Source organism: Mus caroli, unplaced genomic scaffold (assembly GCF_978045245.1).
Source record: "Mus caroli unplaced genomic scaffold, Mus_caroli_1 scaffold_14, whole genome shotgun sequence".
NCBI lineage: Eukaryota > Metazoa > Chordata > Mammalia > Rodentia > Muridae > Mus > Mus caroli.
The window spans coordinates 113,794,139-113,812,945 of NW_028227269.1; the positions used below are offsets into that span (position 1 = coordinate 113,794,139).

General features: G+C 43.7%; 1 protein-coding gene across 4 annotated transcripts in view; it reads right to left on the reverse strand.

Annotated features, from left to right (window-relative positions):
- Dync2i1 (dynein 2 intermediate chain 1) overlaps positions 1-17,176 on the reverse strand; it is a 56,550-nt gene extending 39,374 nt beyond the window's left edge. The window contains exons 1-7 of one of the 4 annotated variants that reach the window (XM_021179530.3): positions 17,028-17,176; positions 16,756-16,857; positions 11,544-11,597; positions 9,963-10,383; positions 8,565-8,656; positions 1,341-1,649; positions 44-121 (exon numbers count right to left, since the gene is read on the reverse strand). In XM_021179530.3, coding sequence (XP_021035189.1) covers positions 44-121; positions 1,341-1,649; positions 8,565-8,656; positions 9,963-10,383; positions 11,544-11,597; positions 16,756-16,857; positions 17,028-17,042 — 1,071 coding nt within the window. In that variant the 5' untranslated portion in view covers positions 17,043-17,176. Of the gene's footprint in view, positions 1-43; positions 122-1,340; positions 1,650-8,564; positions 8,657-9,962; positions 10,384-11,543; positions 11,598-16,733; positions 16,858-17,027 lie in introns of those variants that run through there. The other 3 variants (XM_085830720.1, XM_021179531.3, XM_021179532.3) reach the window with 3 other exon arrangements.
- Between the last annotated feature and the right edge of the window lie 1,631 nt (positions 17,177-18,807).

Sequence of the window (18,807 nt, forward strand, 5' to 3'; positions counted from 1 at the left end):
GACCAAATTGTTAAACTGAGAAAAATTTAAATTTTATACATACCACAAAATCATCTTCTAAGTTGGGCAGATATTCATCAGGCCCAGTAGCCTCTAAATCGTTGTCTTCTTTTTCAAGTTCCTAGAAACAAAAGTTGAACATGAAACAAAACAAACAAACAAAAAAAGTCAATCATAAACTTAAATATTGCAGAGAAGTTGGAAATATGTTTTTTCTAGGATTCATGTGATGCTGATTTAAAATTATTTGTAAAACATAACAATTTAGGATTATTTTAAGAGATGCCCTTGTAAGAACACACTACACTTTCAAAAAGCTAGAAAGCCTTTAAGCTTTCACCATAAACAATGATAAATGTTTGAGAGGTGTTTATTCTATAACAAACATTATACAATATACATGTGACGGATACAGGACAATTGTTTCAGGTTCTATAAAAGCAGCAGTTCAAAGTGCATGTATGAGAACAAAAGTCACCACAGTGGGTCTCTGAAAACATTAAGCAACTGGACCGATGAAGTCAAGTATACACAGGAAGAAAATAAAACCTTGGCAATAAGTAGCTATACATTTTTTTTCATTTTTTCTAAACCTCTTTACCAATTCTGATTCAAGCTGCTTCATAAGTGGATCACTTAATTTCTCCTTTAAAAGTAGCACCTACCTTTTTAATGTTAAATTTCAAATTTTAATAAAAGATTTTCAATTTACTGTTAAATATATATTAACAGCTGGGTGTGATAGCAAGCACCAGTAATCTAGGCTGATTGGAAGATGGAGGCAGGAGGATCACTGGAAGCCAAAGCTATAGATCAGCCTGCACAGCATAGTTAGACCTCATCTCAAAGAGGGGAGGGGCAGCACATGTACCACATGACTACAATTACTACTCTCCCTCTACTAATTACAAAGTATTGACTTCAGTCAACTTTTCATGCCACCCCCATTGTGATGGTTAATGTGAACTTCATTAGACGGAGAAGCATTGACAATATTTATAAAGCGCATCACTGACTGTCATGAAGATGTGTCCAAAGAGTGGAAGTCAACTAGGGGAAAAGGCAACCCTAAATGAGGGCAGCACAGTGGCATATCCTAGGGGCCTCAGAAGCCTGCAGCACAGGCCTGTGCTCTCCCTGACATAATGAACTGACACCTCTGAGAACATGAGCCAAATAAGCCATTCTTCTCTTGACTTACAGCTGATGCTTCATCATCATAACCAAAAGCTCTTAGGATATCAGAGAGTAAGTCTGAGCATTACTCGGCTACTCTGAGCAATACACGCGCTACCTGTTGACTTCAGACTGAGCATAAAGACAATCCCGTGGAGCAATACCTTCAATTCCCTTTTCTTGTGCTCTTCTTTCGAAGATCTCTCTTTTTTATCTGCATGACTTCGGCGCCTCTCCTCATCATAGTGCAGACCTTCCTTGTGCCGCTTCTCTCTGTGTCTGTCCTCCACTTCCCTGTCGGAAAGCGAGCTCCCCTTCTCCCTTGCATGCCTCTCCCTTTTCTCCCTCATGCTGCTCTTCTCTCGCAGCCTCTTCTCCCGATCTGCGTCTTTGGCTTTCCTGTGCTTCTTCTCGCAGTCCTCCTTGTACAGCCAGTAGCTGAGGGGGTGCTCCTTACTGTCTCCATACTGCAGCTTTAACCAACAGAGAAAGCTACGTGAGCTGAGGGTCACAACACACACTGCTGCCTGTGTGCAATACAGTGACATGTGCTGCCTTCGTGCAATACAGTGACATGTGCTGCCTGTGTGTATTACAGTGACATGTGCTGTCTGTATGAACAGGGAGTGACATGAGCTGCCTGTGTGTAATACAGTGACATGAGCTGCCTGTGTGTAATACAGTGACATGTGCTGCCTGTGTGTAATACAGTGACATGAGCTGCTTATGTGTATTATAGTGACACATGCTGCTTGTGTGTATTACAGTGACATGTGCTGCTTGTGTTTATTACAGTGACATGTGCTGCCTGTGTGTATTACAGTGACATGTGCTGCCTGTGTGTAATACAGTGACATGTGCTGCCTGTGTGTAATACAGTCACATGTGCTGCCTGTGTGTATTATAGTGACACATGCTGCTTGTGTGTATTACAGTGACATGTGCTGCCTGTGTGTAATACAGTGACACCTGCTGCCTGTGTGTATTATAGTGACACATGCTGCTTGTGTGTAATACAGTGACATGTGCTGCTTGTGTTTATTACAGTGACATGTGCTGCCTGTGTGTATTATAGTGACATGTGCTGCTTGTGTTTATTACAGTGACATGTGCTGCCTGTGTGTATTACAGTGACATGTGCTGCCTGTGTGTATTACAGTGACATGTGCTGCCTGTGTGTAATACAGTCACATGTGCTGCCTGTGTGTATTACAGTGACATGTGCTGCCTGTGTGTAATACAGTGACATGTGCTGCCTGTGTGTAATACAGTGACATGTGCTGCCTGTGTGTATTATAGTGACATGTGCTGCCTGTGTGTATTACAGTGACATGTGCTGCCTGTGTGTAATACAGTGACACCTGCTGCCTGTGTGTATTAGAGTGACATGTGCTGCCTGTGTGCAATACAGTGACACGCGCTGCCTGTGTGTAATACAGTGACATGTGCTGCCTGTGTGTAATACAGTGACATGTGCTGCCTGTGTGTAATACAGTGACATGAGCTGCTTATGTGTATTATAGTGACACATGCTGCTTGTGTGTATTACAGTGACATGTGCTGCTTGTGTTTATTACAGTGACATGTGCTGCCTGTGTGTATTACAGTGACATGTGCTGCCTGTGTGTAATACAGTGACATGTGCTGCCTGTGTGTAATACAGTCACATGTGCTGCCTGTGTGTATTATAGTGACACATGCTGCTTGTGTGTATTACAGTGACATGTGCTGCCTGTGTGTAATACAGTGACACCTGCTGCCTGTGTGTATTATAGTGACACATGCTGCTTGTGTGTAATACAGTGACATGTGCTGCTTGTGTTTATTACAGTGACATGTGCTGCCTGTGTGTATTATAGTGACATGTGCTGCTTGTGTTTATTACAGTGACATGTGCTGCCTGTGTGTATTACAGTGACATGTGCTGCCTGTGTGTATTACAGTGACATGTGCTGCCTGTGTGTAATACAGTCACATGTGCTGCCTGTGTGTATTACAGTGACATGTGCTGCCTGTGTGTAATACAGTGACATGTGCTGCCTGTGTGTAATACAGTGACATGTGCTGCCTGTGTGTATTATAGTGACATGTGCTGCCTGTGTGTATTACAGTGACATGTGCTGCCTGTGTGTAATACAGTGACACCTGCTGCCTGTGTGTATTAGAGTGACATGTGCTGCCTGTGTGCAATACAGTGACACGCGCTGCCTGTGTGTAATACAGTGACATGTGCTGCCTGTGTGTAATACAGTCACATGTGCTGCCTGTGTGTATTATAGTGACACCTGCTGCCTGTGTGTATTAGAGTGACATGTGCTGCCTGTGTGCAATACAGTGACACGTGCTGTCTGTGTGTAATACAGTGACATGTGCTGCCTGTGTGTATTATAGTGACATGAGCTGCCTGTGTGTATTACAGTGACATGTGCTGCCTGTGTGTATTACAGTGACATGAGCTGCCTGTGTGTAATACAGTCACATGAGCTGCCTGTGTGTATTATAGTGACATGTGCTGCCTGTGTGTATTACAGTGACATGTGCTGCCTGTGTGTAATACAGTGACATGTGCTGCCTGTGTGTATTACAGTGACATGAGCTGCCTGTGTGTAATACAGTGACATGAGCTGCCTGTGTGTAATACAGTGACATGTGCTGCCTGTGTGTAATACAGTCACATGAGCTGCCTGTGTGTATTATAGTGACATGTGCTGCCTGTGTGTAATACAGTGACATGTGCTGCCTGTGTGTATTACAGTGACATGTGCTGCCTGTGTGTATTACAGTGACATGTGCTGCCTGTGTGTATTACAGTGACATGTGCTGCCTGTGTGTATTACAGTGACATGTGCTGCCTGTGTGTAATACAGTCACATGTGCTGCCTGTGTGTATTATAGTGACATGAGCTGCCTGTGTGTATTATAGTGACATGTGCTACCTGTGTGTAATACAGTGGCATGAGCTGCCTGTGTGTATTACAGTGACATGTGCTGCCTGTGTGTATTACAGTGACATGTGCTGCCTGTGTGTAATACAGTCACATGTGCTGCCTGTGTGTATTATAGTGACATGAGCTGCCTGTGTGTATTATAGTGACATGTGCTGCCTGTGTGTAATACAGTGGCATGAGCTGCCTGTGTGTATTACAGTGACATGTGCTGCCTGTGTGTATTATAGTGACATGAGCTGCCTGTGTGTATTACAGTGACATGTGCTACCTGTGTGTAATACAGTGGCATGAGCTGCCTGTGTGTATTACAGTGACATGTGCTGCCTGTGTGTAATACAGTGGCATGAGCTGCCTGTGTGTATTACAGTGGCATGTGCTGCCTGTGTGTATTACAGTGACATGTGCTACCTGTGTGTATTACAGTGACATGTGCTGCCTGTGTGTAATACAGTCACATGTGCTGCCTGTGTGTATTACAGTGACATGTGCTGCCTGTGTGTAATACAGTGACATGTGCTGCCTGTGTGTAATACAGTGACATGTGCTGCCTGTGTGTATTATAGTGACATGTGCTGCCTGTGTGTATTACAGTGACATGTGCTGCCTGTGTGTAATACAGTGACACCTGCTGCCTGTGTGTATTAGAGTGACATGTGCTGCCTGTGTGCAATACAGTGACACGCGCTGCCTGTGTGTAATACAGTGACATGTGCTGCCTGTGTGTAATACAGTCACATGTGCTGCCTGTGTGTATTATAGTGACACCTGCTGCCTGTGTGTATTAGAGTGACATGTGCTGCCTGTGTGCAATACAGTGACACGTGCTGTCTGTGTGTAATACAGTGACATGTGCTGCCTGTGTGTATTATAGTGACATGAGCTGCCTGTGTGTATTACAGTGACATGTGCTGCCTGTGTGTATTACAGTGACATGAGCTGCCTGTGTGTAATACAGTGACATGAGCTGCCTGTGTGTAATACAGTGACATGTGCTGCCTGTGTGTAATACAGTCACATGAGCTGCCTGTGTGTATTATAGTGACATGTGCTGCCTGTGTGTAATACAGTGACATGTGCTGCCTGTGTGTATTACAGTGACATGTGCTGCCTGTGTGTATTACAGTGACATGTGCTGCCTGTGTGTATTACAGTGACATGTGCTGCCTGTGTGTATTACAGTGACATGTGCTGCCTGTGTGTAATACAGTCACATGTGCTGCCTGTGTGTATTATAGTGACATGAGCTGCCTGTGTGTATTATAGTGACATGTGCTACCTGTGTGTAATACAGTGGCATGAGCTGCCTGTGTGTATTACAGTGACATGTGCTGCCTGTGTGTATTACAGTGACATGTGCTGCCTGTGTGTAATACAGTCACATGTGCTGCCTGTGTGTATTATAGTGACATGAGCTGCCTGTGTGTATTATAGTGACATGTGCTGCCTGTGTGTAATACAGTGGCATGAGCTGCCTGTGTGTATTACAGTGACATGTGCTGCCTGTGTGTATTATAGTGACATGAGCTGCCTGTGTGTATTACAGTGACATGTGCTACCTGTGTGTAATACAGTGGCATGAGCTGCCTGTGTGTATTACAGTGACATGTGCTGCCTGTGTGTAATACAGTGGCATGAGCTGCCTGTGTGTATTACAGTGGCATGTGCTGCCTGTGTGTATTACAGTGACATGTGCTACCTGTGTGTAATACAGTGGCATGAGCTGCCTGTGTGTATTACAGTGACATGTGCTGCCTGTGTGTAATACAGTGGCATGAGCTGCCTGTGTGTATTACAGTGGCATGTGCTGCTTGTGTATATTACATTGGCATGGTGCTATCGATGTCTATTACAGTGAAAGAGAATCACAGTGGGTACACCTCTGTCTCCCTAAAATCCTTGATCCAGAAGAAGAATCCTCATTCACACCAACACCAAGCACTACAAAGCAAGATCATCTAAACCTAGATGTCCTCTATCTGACTTAAAAATCGTCTAAATTCCTCTGAATGAGGGTCTGGATGGTCCTGTGTTAAGGCTTGGTCTCCAGGGTGTCACTGGTGGGAGGTACTGTGAACCTGCAGGAAGTACAGCCATGTGAAAGGCTGAGGGGACTATGGGCTTTGTCTTCCTATTCCTCCCTCCGCTTTCTAGTCCCTGAATGGGGTGTGAGTAGCTTTGCTCCTCTGTGCATCCCTACAACGTGCTACCTCTCTACAACAGGGCCGACCAGTCATGGGCTGACGGTTCCAATTCTGTGAATCAAAGTCAACCTTTCTTTTTTATATATTGAATTCCTTGGATATTCTATTATAGTGACAGAAATCTAATACACACAGCAAAACAAACAGCATTTGCCTTCTTTGTTTCTCCACCACATTCTTAATTTGTCCCCTCACCTTTAGCTTGCCCTGTAGTCCCTGTAGTCCCTGCTGCAGAGACTTCCCTGTGGTGAATGGCAGCAGTGTGATGCTGCTGTCTCCATGTAGTAACAAGGCGTGTCACTGGCTCTTAATTGTTGCTTATTCGCACCCAGACAAGGAGCCGTGCAAGGAAAGGCTATGATTTAGCCATCTTCTCATCCCAACTCACCACCAAGTTCAGCGAGTCACTCATGACACAAGTCCCAGCCGTTGTTATGACAGTATTCCCGCTCTGACTCCATCTGGGAACCTCCAAGGCAGACCCCAAGCAAGCCTGACTTGGTCTAGCCCAGCCGAGCGAGGCTCCCCCCACTCCCGACTCATGCCTTGACTCTAGGTTCCTCCCGCCAGTCTGGGGACAATGAAGAGTCTCTGTATGCTCCTTCCTTGGTTCTGCTCAACTCTAGTCCACCCTGTTTATCTCTGCCAGGAGAGTGTTTCTAGAGAAATATGTTTAACTGAGGCCCTTGGCTTCATAGTCAGATCACTACCTAAAGTCACTTGCCAAATAAACTATGAGAATTTAAAAGCTAAGTAAGGCTAAAGGACCTTTCCTTTAAAGACCCATAACAAAACCCAAACAACTATTACATCACAACTACTACATGAAGTACAAAGAGGGTTTGTTAAGCATTCTGTGCACCAAAGGACAGACTTAATCTATGTCATTATTTGCTCTTACTAATGAAAATAAAAGACTCCTCAAATTAAAAAAAGCAACATAAATGCCTGACAAGGAGTTAATTTTTTAAAGTAAACTCAAGACTAGCCACTAGAAGGTAAGTGTTACACAAGTGGTAATTAGTGAATGGTGGTTAATTTCCATAAGTAAACACCCATGCACCAAGCATGGTGGCACACACCTTTAATCCCAGCACTTGGAAGGCAGAGGCAGGCGGAATTCTGAATTTGAGGCCAGCCTGGTCTACAGAGTGAGTTTCAGGACAGCCAGGGCTACACAGAGAAACCCTGCCTCAAAAGAACAAAAAAAAAAAAAGAAAAAGTAAACACCCACATAGGGTACAGGAAGAATCCATTCTAATGTTCTTTAGCCCAGGATGGTGTCCTGGCTAGTCTGTGTCAAGTTGACACAAGGTGGAGTCACCTAAAAGGAGGGAATCTCAATTGATAAAACGCCTCAATAAGATCCAGCTGTAGAAGGCCCCTAATGAAGGAGCTAGAGAAATTACCCAAGGAGCTAAAGGGGTTTGCAACCCTATAGGAGGAACAACAATGAACTAACTAGTACCCGCCAGAACTGTGTCTCTAGTTGCATATGTAGCAGAGAATGGCCTAGTCGGCCATCAATGGGAGGAGAGACCTTGGTATTGCGAAGATCATATGCCCCAGTACAGGGGAATGCCAGGGTCAGGAAGCAGGAGTGGGTGGGTTGGGAAGCAGGGCGGGGGGAGGGTATAGGGAGTTTGGAGGGTAGCATTTGAAATGTAAATGAAGAAAATATCCAATTAAAAAATTCCTTAAAAAAAAAGAAAAAAAATGATCCAGCTGTAGGGCATTTTCTTAGTGATTGATGGGGGGGAGGGGCCAGCCCATTGTGGGTGGTGCCATCCCTGGGTTGGTGGTTTTGGGTTCTATAAGAGAGCAGGCTGAGCAAGCCAGTAAGCAGCAACTCTCCATGGCCTCTGCCTCAGCTCCTGCCTCCAGGTTCCTGCCCTGCTTGAGTTTCCTCCTGCATCCTTTAGATGATGGACTACAATGTGGAAATGTAAGCCAAATAAACCCTTTCCTCCCCAGATTGTTTTTTGTTCGTGGGGTTTTGTCACAGCAATAGTGACCCCACCTAAGACAAAATGATACACATACCAATCATCCTATTGTGGAGATTAAACACTGTATGTATACACTGAAGTGTCACACTGTGCCCTATAAGCATGTATAATTATTACATGTCAATAAGAAGTTAAAAATGTATTCAAAAAAAAAGAAAGAGACTGTCCAGAAGCTTCATTCCCTTCTTCAGTTCCCAGGTGCTCTGCTGGCTTGGGCCTGCAAGCCTTACCTTTCTTTCTCGGTATCTTCTTTCTCTATCTTCATCTAGTCTTTCAGAGTCTTCATCTCTCCTTTCTCTGTCCTCAGTTCGTATTTTACTTGCTAAAAAAACCCACAACAGCATATTTTTAGTATTCACAAATTTTTATCTTACCAAGAAGACCACCTAATGACTTGCTGCAGGCTTTACTATTATTGCACATATGTTCATCAATTTGTATCGTAAAACCTTCTTCAACTAAAACACATTCTCAAAACTCAAGGGCAACAAGTGCCAGGATCTAAACTTAAAGTAGAAGGGGAATATGGCAGGCTCAGAAACAGATACGGTTCTTCCCCTCTCCCAGTTTGTTACTGAGACAAGCAGGTAGATGTCTATGTACCCCTGGAAGTAGAGATCGGCCTCACAGATACCGTCTGACAGGAAACTGAAGCCTATTATGCAGTGGCTGCTGAGAGAGTGAGTCACCATCCAAAGGACTACTGAGTAGAGACACACCAGCTATCACTGACACCTCATTAGCTCACACTTAAGGAAACCCCAAGGGCAGGGCTTTCACTTAGAGGTAGTCTTTGCCCATCACGTACAACAGCACTGAGTTTATCCCCAAATCCCCAATACTGCAATAAAACTAATACTTTGGTGGAATACTTTTATTAAAGTGCCTTATTTTTGTTTATTCACAAGAGACTTAAGATCTACTGAGAAATTTTAAAAAAGAATTTCAAAAGTTAAAAACACTAGTAAATACTAGTTTCCTTTGTTGACTGACTTTTTTTAAAGTTCATAGTAACAAGCATGGACAATAGGAAACTGTAGCTTTCTGTTTCCTAAATCCTAAGGTGAAGTATCCATGAAAACCTCAGAAAATAAATGATGAGCTACAAGGAAAATGCTTCAAACAGTGAGAACTTTTAAACAAAATACAGGCCAAGAAAATGGCTCAGCACATAAAAGCATCAGCCAGTCAAGCTTGACAAACCCAGAACCCATGTAAGCTGAATACAGCTGCACACATTTATAATCCCTGCTGTAGGAATACAGCAGGATGGGGGGTAAGGAGAGGAGAATCAGCCAGCTTGCCTAAAGGGCATAATGTGGTAGAAAGAGACCCCATCTCAGTGGGGAAGGCAAGAACCAACTCCTGAAAGTTACCCTCTAACCACCAGAGTGTGGCACACACATGTACACACATACGCACAAACACACACACTCACACATGAACACACATTCACACAGGAGCAGAAACACACACAGACACACATGCACAGACATTCACACAGGAGCACACACACACACATCAGTCAATCACTTGAGCAATCAGTCAACAGCAAAGGAAACAGAGCTAGCAAACTAACAAGCAGCCTGGGTTACACTATAGATGGAGTCCGTGATGCAGAGACACACCTTTCTTTTCCACTTTCTCTGTCATCTGCCGGCCACGCATATCTCGAACCAAGAGGTCATGGTAGGCCATGGACTGCCTGATCTCTTCTTTCCTGGCCCGTCTGTCTTTCTCTCTCTCTCTGTCCTTGCCTCGACTATGAGCCTTCTCTGCTTCTTGGTCTCGATGTCTCTCTTTTAGCTTGTCTTTCTCACGGTCTTTCACATCTTTCTTCCTTTCCTTGTGCCTCTCCCGGTCTCTCTCCCCACGAAGATGTTCTGTGGAGGTGTACAGGTCTCTCTCAGCTGTCTTCTCCTTGTGCCGGGCCTCTCGGTCTGGGTCCCTGCTCTTGTGTTCTCTGTATTCAGGAGCGGCCGACTCTGAGTCCTTGTGCACCTTCTTTTCTCTGAGTTTCTTCTCCTCCTTGGGACTGCCTGACTGCACCTAGAACAGCACAGAAGACCCTCCGTCACTATGAAAGCACGCACACGTGCATTTACTGTCACTGTCTGGGCAGAAAGACTCAGCTACAGCACTTTAAAAATCACTGGCTGCAACAGCCCTCTCAGTCCAGCAAGATGGAAGGTAGATTCTTAGCATACTAACTGCAGCTCTACATAACATTTCTACAAATGGTAACTACAAACCCATGTACGAGCTGATTGGCAAATCAACCTGAAGTGTAACATGGGAGGTAGGATGCAGCAGCAGTCTTGCCTAGCTCACAAACATGAGTTCAAACTTAGTACTGCAAAAAAGTGAAACAGTAAAATATAACCTATAATAGAAGGATGTAATGAAGATGTAGCTTAAAGTTGCTGAGGCAAGAACCACTTGGTTACTACATAGAGAATAAAGCTATCTGGGCATGGTGGCTCGTGCCTTTAATTCTAGCACTCAAGGAGCAGAAGCAGGTGGATTTCTGTGCATTTGAGACCATCTGGTTTGTATAAGTTCCAGGCTAGCTAGGGCTACACAGTGAGACCCTGTGTCAACAATACAGCCAAGCCTGAGTGTCAAGAATAATCCCAGCCCTCAGAAGAATGGGACAGGAGAATCAGACACTTCAACTCAAGGCCAGCCTGAACTACAGAGGGAGACCCTGTTTAAAATTAATTAACTAGGGCTGGCGAGACAGCTCAGCGGGTAAGAGCACTGACTGCTCTTCCGAAGGTCCTGAGTTCAAATCTCAGCAACCACATGTTGGCTCACAACCACCTATAATGAGATCTGACACCCTCTTCTGGCATGTCTGAAGACAGCTACGGTGTAGTTATGAATAAATAATAATAAATAAATCTTTAAAAAAGATAATTAACAATTAGTTAATCAAGATCCTTATTATAAAATTTTCAGGAGGACTAAATCCCAATCATAAAACTCAAACTGATGGGACTACCAGACTGGACTACACAGAGGACACCTCAGTTCCAGTGCAGGACCATACCCTAAAATTTTCAAGAGGTAGTAACTACCTCTCTGAGTCAAAATTGCCTCTGAAATGAACTTGTTAGCAAAGCTATGTAGGGTTGTGAGCCTGGTCACTGTCCAAAAGCCCATGGAGTTTCATGAGACTCCCACACCAAGTCTTTAAAATATATTACCTTCAGGTGTTTTCTGAGGTCATCTGCTTTCCAAGTATCATCTTTGGTTCTTCTCTAAATAGCAAAGTACAAAGATAGAATAATCAAGTCAGGCATGGCAGCATACACCCATATCCTAGCACTTTGAAAGCTTAGGCAGGAAGATTCTAAATTCCAAGCCAGCTTGGGCAATATAAGGAAGTCCTAGGGGGAAATCTTTTAAATAACAAATTTTGCATTTTCATTATACTATTTATATCAAAAACAATAAACTAGAAAATGCTTTTTATTTTATAGTTTTGCTTCCTATTGAAATGAAAGCTGATCCAAACACAGGCCAAGAATGGAGCCCAAACTGGTAATCCCAGCACTTGGGTAGACAAAGCCGGAGAATACAGAGTTTGAGGGCATCCTCAGAAGCATATGGGTACTCTGTCTCAAAAGAAAACAGGAAAGATACAAATAAACATTTGTTTAAATTACTCACTAAAGTAATCCATAATTATTACAGGGCCCATTCATTTGGCTATTTCAAAAGCTACTATTACCAAATAAAAAAGAAAGCAAAGTTACAATGGCAGATAACTACCAGATCAAGGGCAAGCATTCTGTGACCACATGTCAGATGTGGACTAGAAAGATAGCTCAGCTTTTAAGAGCAGTGGCTTCTTTCTAAAACAAACAAACCTGTGCTCAAGTCCAAGTCCCATCACCTACACAGCAGCTTACAACTGTATAACTCCAGTTCCAAGGGCTCTCACTTCAGTATCTGGCCTCCTCAGAAAACAGTCAAGTATGTGGTACATAGACAACACACATACAGGCAAAACACCCATACACATAATTTTTTTATTTAAACAAACAAACTGCCAGAAAGCATTTTTATATAGGCCATAGTAAGCTATCTCCTCCCAAACACTGAGCACAGGTCTGAGTCTGGGGTTTCTGCTTCTTCTGCTGTGGTTAGCCCATCCCAGGCCAAAAGGAATGCTGTGTGACTACCAAAGAATGTGTCTCCCACTTGGCCTTCCTTGGGTTACCTAGTACAGGAGCTCAGATGTAAAGAAGGAAAATAGCATTGTGGGAGAAAGACCACATGCAGATGTTCCAGCTGAGCAGAGCAGAGGCCCCGCAGGGTCAGCTCAGTGACCAGAATGTGAAGCAGTCCATCCAATGAATCACCATGTGCAAGTCCCAAACCCGCATCTGCCTAGTTGAAACTCCGGATGTCAGAGGAGCAGAATTAAGCAGCCTGAGGGGTATGTGTTCTCCAATTCCCAGTCCACAGAATACATGAGCAAAATAAAAAGATCAGTGATGTTCTAACAACTAAATTTAAGATGATTTTTTTCATATAAAATAGAAACCAGGAAGTAAGACACATTTCATTTAGCATCTAAGGTACATCAGATGCTATACTGAGTCAAGTGCACTATTTGATCTCATAAACCTGTCAAGAAAAGTAATGGGGACTGGAGAAGCAGCTCAGCAGTAAAGGGCTTGCCTCAAAAGTGTGAGGAGCCGGTGGAATGAGGGCACATGTGAGGCAGGTGGATCACTGAATTGAAGTCAGTGTGGTGTACAGAGTTCCAGGACAGCCAGAACTACAAAGAGAACCCCTGTCTTAAAAAACAAAAAACAAAAACAAAAAACTGTGAGGAACTAAGCCCGTGTTCTTAGAACTCATGTTTAAAGGCCCGATGTGGCCCTCCTCCCAGCCCCTCCTTCCCCTAGGGCATCAGCCTTCTGCCACAGACCCAGTATCCCCCTTGATCTTCCCTGTGGCCCCATTTAGCCTTTTCCACTAGCCTATCCCTCTCCTTTGTGACCCCACCAACCAGTAGACTCACTTTCTACTGGGGACCCCACAATGACTGCACTAGGATGGGGCTCAGGTCCAAGAGACCCATATGTTTAGCCCTTTCTCCCTTCCTGTCATCAATTCCATCGTGTACAGATTTATTAGTTCTGCTCCAGCAGGAGGCCCTCCTTCCAGTCCACCTCTATCCACTAGGCACTTAGCCTGTTTGGACAGAATAAGGGTCCCCCTAGTTCCTTCTTGATGCCCTCTCACCCTTTCCTTCTACCCCATTTCCACCCCTCTGTGACTCCCCACTGACCCACAGAACATCTCTCTACCAAGGACTCCATGACCACTTTGTTTGGCTGGGAACTAGAACCACTGTCCACCAGGAACTCCACAGCCGCCAATATTGGCTAGGACCCAGGGTGTGCAACTGCAACCATACAGAACACCCACAATATAAAAACCAGAGCAGATATCTACACCAAGAAACACTTCAAATATCTGAATTCCAGATGCCTAGGTCCCAGTATAAAACCGTAAACATGAACCACAAGACGATCCGCCTTCTCCAGAAGCCAGCAACCCTCTGTCACAGACAAGGAGAAAACCAACTTAGCTGAAGCACAAGACAGGGGTTTCAAAAGAGGAATTGCAAATATGTTCAAGGTCCTTAAAGAGGAACGTGAATAAAAGCTTTAATGAAGACTGTGAACACACGTACACATACATTCGTGTGCGCACATATACACACAACCAAACAGTTCAAAGAAATAACGAAAGCAATTCAAGACACGAAGAAATGGAATCTCTAGAGAAAACCCAAGCTGAAATAAATCTGGAATCCAAAGACTCAGGATCTCAAACAAAAACCTCAAGGTAAGCCTCCCCAGTGGATTAGGACACAAAAGAGAATTCCAGGTCTGTATACAAGGTAGAAGAAATGGATAGCTCAGTCAAAGAACATGTTAAACCTAAAATAAAATTGGAGCACAGAACACCCAGGAAACTCAGAACACTATGAAAAAAATCAAACCTCTGAATAATCCATGTAGAGAAGGAGAAGAGACCCACATTGAAGGCACAGTAAATATTTTTAATAAAATCACGGAAGTAACATTTCCCAACCTAAAGAAAGACATGCTCTATCAAGTTATAACAGGTATGCAGAATACCAAACCAGAAAAGAAACTCCCCACAACACATAATAATCAAAACACTAAGTGTATAGAACAAAGAAAGAATATAAATATGGCCAGGGAAAAAGACGAAGTCACATGTAAAGGCAGGCCCACTAGAGTAACATCTTGACTTTACAATAGAGATTCTAAAAGCCAGAAGGACATAGACAGATATTCTATAAGGTCTGAGAGACCACAGATGACAACCTAGACTACTCTACCCAGCAAAACTATCAGTCACAATCCATTCAGAAAGAAAAACATGATACAAAAAAGAAAAGAAAAGAAAAGAAAAGAAAAGAAAAGAAAAGAAAAGAAAAGAAAAGAAAAGAAAAGAAAATGGCTGTCCACTAATGCAGCTCTTCAGAAAGCACTAAAGGAAAACTACATACTGAAGAGAAGATTGACTATGCATACACCAGAGGACACACCAGGGGACTTAAGGATTAAACAATCCCATTAGAGTAAATCATCCCACAGAAACAAAGTATCAGGAATTATAAACACTGCTCATTAAGAACGCTCAAGATCAGTAGTCTCAATTACCCAATAAAGAGACATAGACTAGTAGACTGAATTAGAAAATAGGGCCCATCTTTCTGCTGCATCCAAGAAACAAACCTCACCATGAATGACAGACATCACCTTAGGGATTTAAAGGGGCTAGAAAAGGTATTCCAAGCAAATGGGCCCATGAAAAAAGTAGGTGTAGCCATTTTAGTATGTGGCAAAGGAGAGTTCAAGCCAAAACTAATCAGAAGAGATAGAAAAGGACATTACATACTCATCAAGAGGGAAAAAAGTCTATCAAAAGGAAAAAAATAATATTGCGTTAGCATTTCTTCTAGGTTGTACCCCATAGTTCCCTGGCAACAGCCAGGTGTGCCTGACTCACTGTAAAAGAGGCTGCTTACCCCTCCTCACTCTCTTCTCTCCTCTTGCCCTCTTGAACCTGCTTATCCTCTGTCCCTTCTCTCCCCATTCCCTTCCTTCCTCTCTTGCCACCTGTTCATGGCTGGTCTCTCTCTCTCTCCCTCTCCCTCTCTCCCCTCACCATGCCCTAAGTAAACTCTATTCTATACTATACCTTTACCTCAGGGGGAAGGGATGCCTCAGCATGGGCCCGCAGAAGGACACTCTTCCCCCCACACCATACCGCACCCCTACCAAACATATACCTGGCTTCTTTTTCTTTTCTATAAAACACAACAATGGCAGTTCTAAACATGTATGCACCAGACACAAGAGTGCCTATGTTCATAAAAGAAACATTGCTACAGATAAAAACCACAGTGGTAGTGCATGCCTTCAATACCTGACTTCCATCCAGACAGGTCATCCAAACAAAAACTAAACAGAGAAGTTGCTGGAGTTTTAAAAAGCAAATGAAAAAACAAAACAAAAAAACAAACAAAAAATATCGTAAGTCAAACTGTCAGACAAACACACACACACATATCCCACCCAAACTCTAAAGAATATTCTTTCTTCTCCAAAGCTCATGATCACATATTAGAACACAAGGCAAGCCTCATTACATGTAAGAAAACTGAAATAGCACCCTGAATCCTATCTGACCACCATGGGGTAAAGCTGAATATCAACAATACCAAACAAACTCATGGACACTGAACAACTTACTACTGAATGAAAATTGAGTCAAAACAAAAATCACAGAGGAAACTAAACTTTTTAAAACTGGATAAAAATTCAACATAGCCAAACCTACAGGACACAACGAACACAGTTTGTAAGACGAAAGTTCATAGCACCAAATGCCTCCACCAAAAACTAGAGAGGTTTTATATTGGTAATTTCATGATGCACCTGACAACCCTAGAAAAACAAGAAGAAATAATAACCCCAAAAGAGGTGACGGCACGAAAAAAAAAATCTAACTCAAGACTGAAATCAAAGAAACTGTAACAACACAAACCAGTATGAAGAATCAATGAAAACTAAAGAGCTGACACTTTCAGAAAGATCAACAAAATGGGCAAATTTTTACCCAGTAAACCAAAAGATGGAAAGAGAAGACCCAAATTAATTAAAGCAGACAAGGGTCCTTTATAATAGAAGCTAAGGTAATTCTTAGGATTTATCATGGGTAGTTGATAGGATCATAAGGACATACTTTAAAAACCTGTATTGCACCAAACCGGAAAACCTAAGAGATGGATTTTTGATATATAGAACCTACCAAAGTTAAAGTCAACAACCTTCTACCTTAACGAGACTCATGTTTCACCTTGCGGCACTTTTTTTTCAGGAGTCCTGTGCCTTCCTGAAGTTGACACTCAGCCTCGCCTCTGGATGAGTCCAGAAACTCCTCCACAAACCGCACCTGGAGCTAAGAAGTGAGAGGCATCAGCAGAGCTGAGACCTCGACCCAAACTCCGCCTCCAGCTCTCTCCTAAGTGCAGGCCCAGGAGGAACCCGATCTCCATTGCCAAGAAAGAGGGGGGGGGGGGGGTAATGGGGGCGCGGGCCGGGCCGGGCGGGGCCCCGCGGCGCACCGACCTTCCCAGGCTCCATCGCTCCTCGAGACCGGGGCAGCCGCGTGTCCTCGGCCCAGCAGGCGCGGGCCACCGGAGGAAGATAAACCCGCCGTCGCTCAGCTCGACCAACCAGCCAGGCCTGCTGCGACTTGGGTCCCAGGAGGGCCGGCGTCCCCGCCTCCTAGCAACGGGCCGAAGTCGCTGGCCCAGCATGCCCCGCGGCCGTCCCCAGCACGCGCGCCTGCGCGCCCGTGTTTTCTGCAAACAGGCAGAAGCTGTTTCTTATGTCTTGAGCTTCTTTGTCTGATCCTTCTTTGACCCTCACAGTTGACAACGAGAGATGGGAAGGAAACGGTGATTGAGCTTTATTCTTGAACAAGGCTTTGCCTCCTCAACTCACACCCTATAGACTGTCTTTTCATGAAAACCATTTGTAGTCCACTGCGGCAGCGCACACCTTTAGTTAATTCCATTACAATGGAGACAAGGCAGAAGGATCTTTGTGAGTTCAAGACTAGGCTGTCTGCCTAGCGATACTTAGGAAGTATCTGGATCGTATGTTAGCATTCTGAGCTTTTTCTGCAGATGAGAAGTTTACTATTCGCACACTTTTTTTTTTAATAAGATTTATTTATTATATGTGAGTACACTGTAGCTGTCTTCAGACACTCCAGAAGAGGGCGCCAGATCTCATTACAGATGGTTGTTAGCCACCATGTGGTTGCTGGGATTTGAACTCTGGACCTTTGGAAGAGCAGTCGGGTGCTCTTACCCACTGAGCCATCTCACCAGCCCCGCACACTTTTCTAAGCTACATATTACTGTAACCCACGTTAGAATTTGACTTTCCACTCGCTTAACACACAAAGGTCACTAAGCCAAATCCTTGCCATACAAAAGGTACTAACATACATTAAGTCTTTCATCTTTGCTTAAGGTCTATTATTTTCTTTGTTTCTACTAATCCAGTACATTTCTTAGAGTGAAGGTAATCTTGGTGGTGGCTGTGGTTTATTTTGGTCCAGTTCTTATAGAATTTTACTGGTTCTTGCCTATGGCCATTTCTGCCTCATGAGCACTGAGGTTAGAAGCAGGCTGCCCCACCTGACTTTTACATGGGTGATGGTGGTCCAGACCCTGGTCTGCATGCTTGCATGACAAATGCTTTATCTATGGAGCTATCTCCCCAACCCCAGGAGCTACATTTTCAAAAGTTGAAAAAGGTTAAATTTAATAGTATATTTTACCAGAGACAGGCATAAACTGTTATCACTTTAACGTGCAGTATATATTTGAAGTATTAACGTAGTTTTAAAAACTTGTAGTGTCTTCAAAATTCTTTACTTACAGAATATGTCAAGACTAGCCACCTCCCAAGTACCCAAAACCCACATGTGATTAGAAGCTTCTGTAATGAGCAGAGCACACCTGTAACAAAGGGTCTGGATTTCATGACTCTGGAGAGATGGCTAGAGATGAAAAGGGAGGTGTGTGCAAATTTGTGAAGGGTATTGAATGTCATGACACAAACTTCTTAATGTGAAGCTATAACACAAAGCATTCAAATGGGAGACAGGTGTTATAGTTGGATGTTGGGATAGGTTCATGGGGAAAGAATAAAGTCAGGTAATGAAGGGGGAGGATCGAGTAAGGAACACCACTCTCTGCTCACTGCGGTCGCCTAAATCTTCACACACTGATCAGATGCATGGCCTGCCTGGGAGATGGATCCTTCACCCTGTCCATTCACTCTTCCCAAACATTCCTGTGTTGGTCCAGCACCACTTTCCTACAGATTTAAT